Source organism: Hibiscus syriacus, unplaced genomic scaffold (assembly GCF_006381635.1).
Source record: "Hibiscus syriacus cultivar Baekdansim isolate YM2019G1 unplaced genomic scaffold, ASM638163v2 tig00110123_pilon, whole genome shotgun sequence".
Lineage (NCBI taxonomy): Eukaryota > Viridiplantae > Streptophyta > Magnoliopsida > Malvales > Malvaceae > Hibiscus > Hibiscus syriacus.
This window is the reverse complement of record NW_024062599.1, coordinates 359,942-363,657: the sequence shown is the minus strand read 5'-3', so window position 1 is coordinate 363,657 and position 3,716 is coordinate 359,942. Positions and strand designations below refer to the sequence as shown.

Here is a 3,716-nt window from a genome sequence, read left to right as displayed (position 1 = left end):
TATATGGCTCTATTTGAATATATCTCCTCCTTTTTGTTTCATTTTTTTCCTTGCTCTCTTCCTTCTTCCTGTCCGTTCTTCTTCTCTTGTAGGTAAGGGTTTATATAGCCCTTGGAGCGCCATTCATAATGATGAACCCTCTCGGTGAGTCACTGGATCTACGATGGTGACTCACTATAGGGCAATGAGGTGTGCGGTTGATTTGCTAGGTGCATTAAATACACCCAGATCTTCTGGATTCATCTAGTGAGGCGATGATGGCGTGCCAACGACTGACTGGAGCACCTGGAGGCAGCGACCAAAATAACCCTAGGGTTGTAATAAAACCCTAGGGTTTCGGCTAGATGAATATGGGTCCTCCATTTCCCTTTTGATCGGACGATGATAATTGCTAGCGGCTGGAGTTGAGATGTAAAAAACCCTAATTGAGTTTGGGTTTGAATTTAGGCCTGGACTGGTTCTAGGTTTGGACCGAGTTTTGGATCTACTGGACTTCTCGGGTCTGGGCCTCCGGTTTGTCTTCTCGGGTCTGGACCTCCATTTTATCTTCGGGTTTGGGCCTCCGGGTTCTTGTAAATGGGCTTTGGGTTTGTAACAATTTAATAATAATAATAATAATAAATATAATATTTATATTTTAAAATACATAAACTCGGATGAAAATGAATGTCGACAACACCTATCCAAGCAATAAAACACAAGAGAAGAGTTTTTCACTCTTTATTTCTATTCTCTTGTAAATATTTGTGTTTTTGTGAGCTTTAATTTGTAAATACCTTCCTTTTTAGATGTTTCTTTGTTTACTTTCTCATTCCTTTTGAAAAGGGGTTTTGGTTCTAGCTAAGCCTTTGAATAGCTAGGGAGATTGCAAAGGCTATATCTTTGTCCTTGAAAAGAAAGAACAAATTAGTGGATTTGTTGGAAAATCCTAAGTGATGAACTCAGGTAGTGGATATAGACTTTGGTTGAGAAAGTCGAACCACTATAAATATGCGTGCATCATTTTTCTATCACTTTAAATCTCCTTACTCTCTAAAATTATCAAAAAGTCAGTTCACCCCTCTTGGTAAACTTTTTCAGTTGTCAATTTGAGCTTTATCGTAAGTCCCAACACAAGTGATTGTATTGAAACTAATTAAATAACTATATAGTCATATTAATAAAATTTTGAAAACATTAGTCATCGAAATCAACCCCTTAAATCGGCAGTCATTCAAGTAATTTACCAAAAAAAAGTTCTTTATTTGAGCTTGTCTCTCTCTATAAAAAGAGTGAGTGAGCCATTGAATCTGTCTCTTGTTAAAAGGCAATAGCTGTGCTTTAGCTGGTGTCAATAGTCTCTTCCATTTTCCTTGATCATTTTATAAATTTTCTTCCGTCTCTCCGAGTATTGTCTCCTTGTTCTTTTACTTTCTCCGACAAAAACATGGGTTCCAACGATTCCGAACTTCTTGTCGATCTATTCCCGTGGCTCAAAGAATACAAAGATGGAACCATCGAAAGAACAGCAGGATTCGAAGTGGTTCCCCCGGGGCTTGATCCCGAAACCAACGTGTTATCCAAAGATATCGTCATCATACCTGAATCCGACGTCTCAGCTAGAATTTACCGGCCAATCTTCGTCCCCAACGATCAAAAGCTACCCCTTGCAGTTTATTATCACGGCGGAGCTTTTTGTGTTGCTTCGCCAGCGTCCCCAAACTACCATACCAGCCTCAACATGCTCGTTGCCGAGGCCAACATTGTCGTTGTTTCGGTCGGCTATAGGCTAGCCCCCGAGCACCCTCTTCCTACAGCATATGAAGATTCATGGGCATCACTTCAATGGGTGGCTTCTCACAAGGAAGAAGAAGATGGCAACAATGAAACCTGGATCAAGGATTATGTGGACCTTGACCAGGTTTATTTGGTTGGTGATAGTGCTGGTGCAAACATTGCACACCACTTGGCTCTCCGGATCAAGGATTCGGATCTGAGTCAGAAGTTGAAGATTGTGGGCATTGGGATGATCCACTCTTACTTCTGGGGAACCGATCCGATTGGATCTGAGGTTACCGATCGGGTTCGGAAAGAGCTAGTCGATAAGTGGTGGCTATACGTTTGTCCTTCCGATAAAGGGTGTGATGATCCGCTCATCAATCCGTTTGCAGATGGATCCCCGGATCTTGCAGGGTTGGCATGCCATAGAATCCTTGTTATTGTTGCAGAGAAGGATATATTGAAGGACAGGGGGAGGTTTTATTACGATAAATTGGTGAAATCTGAGTGGAAAGGAAAAGCGGAGATTATGGAGACTGAAGGTGAGGGTCATGTGTTCTATATCTTTAACCCTGAATCCGACAAGGCCAAGAGCTTGTTCAAACGCTTGGCTGCTTTCTTGAACCAAGGCAAGTGAAAAATGTGGGGTTTGACTTGTCTTCTAGTAATAAAATAAGATCAGCCGAGCTTTGAGATATACCCATCACTTGATTCTCGTTCCAAAGTATTCTGTCCATTTTTCTTACATCCCTTTGTTTACTTTGTGCAATGCGATTCTACATTTTCTCTTTCGTTTCTTGTAAAGATTGGATCAATTCAGAATATCTAACTACACTTGTGATCTCAGCAAATTAAAACTTCAAAGGTCAAATTAATCCACTTGAATCATTGAATTTTTTAAAGTTAATTTGAATAAATATTTTAAGTTAAATAGTTTGATTTTTAAAATTTCAATGGTCAAATTAAACCATTTGAGTTAGTTAGCCTTTTGTGTAAATAGTTTAAGTTAAATATTTTGTATATTTGTCAACTCTAATCTATTAATTAATTAACACATGAAATAACATTATAAAACTTTAGAACGAGCCTCAAATTCAACCTGTTATATCTTTTGATTTAGAAAACTTTCACTAAAGAATTGTACATTTCAAGTTATATTAGTGATTTGTGATTTCAGCAGTACAGATAAATTTTTATAAGGCCCCATCCTCGTCATTTTCAAAGTGCCTGTTGAGCAACCCAGACAAAAGGCACTTGTTAAGCCTGCCCTTCTTTCGTGCAAGGTTTTTTTTAGCAAACTGCACTTCAAACTTAAAATCTCAAAATACGATGCAACTATTCTGAAAAACAAGATCCATTATGTGTAGGGCTCGACCCTAACATCAATCATTCCTTTGTCTATTCTAATATGACAAATTCAAATCTCTATATCTATAATCCTCTATCCTTGTACCAATTTGCGATTTGACCTCTTTAATAACAAGCAGAATCTCAAAACACCTCGTTTTGAAAATCGGACCGGACCGGTCGGTTCAACCAGGAACCGTTGCCTAGTCCGGTTCAATCTAAACCGGTTGAACCGCTACTAGTGAACCGACCAGAACCGCTGAACCGTTCGAACCGGACCGGCTGAAAACCGGAAAAAACCGGAAATTTTATTTTTTTTTAAAAAAAAATTAAACCAAACGTCGTTTGTTAAACGAGCCAAGTCGAACTCGAGTATTGCTGAGCTCGACTCGAACTTGAAAACTTTAAAAGTAAGCTCAACTCCACTCAAACTCACAAGTTAAAAATTATCAAGTTCAACTCGAACTCGAAATATAATATTGAAACTTGAACTCAAAAAGGCATGAACTAAAAAAAAATTTAGAAGCTCAATTGAAGCCTAAAATTCGAGCTTGATTGAAGTGAAAGAATAGTTCACTCAATGCTCACCAAAATGCTCCATGATTTTGAAT

General features: G+C 38.6%; 2 protein-coding genes across 2 annotated transcripts; both read left to right on the top strand.

Annotated features, from left to right (window-relative positions):
- Window positions 1-1,313: 1,313 nt before the first annotated feature.
- Window positions 1,314-2,546, top strand: LOC120215528 (probable carboxylesterase 2). The gene is made up of 2 exons (XM_039213193.1): window positions 1,314-1,788; window positions 1,887-2,546. The coding sequence occupies exons 1-2, from the start codon at window positions 1,427-1,429 to the stop codon at window positions 1,894-1,896; spliced, it is 372 nt and encodes a 123-aa protein (XP_039069124.1). The 5' UTR covers window positions 1,314-1,426; the 3' UTR covers window positions 1,897-2,546.
- LOC120215539 (probable carboxylesterase 2) lies at window positions 2,006-2,395 on the top strand. Its single transcript, XM_039213199.1, has one exon. It carries the CDS (start codon window positions 2,006-2,008, stop codon window positions 2,393-2,395), a length of 390 nt encoding a protein of 129 aa, XP_039069130.1.
- Window positions 2,547-3,716: the final 1,170 nt, after the last annotated feature.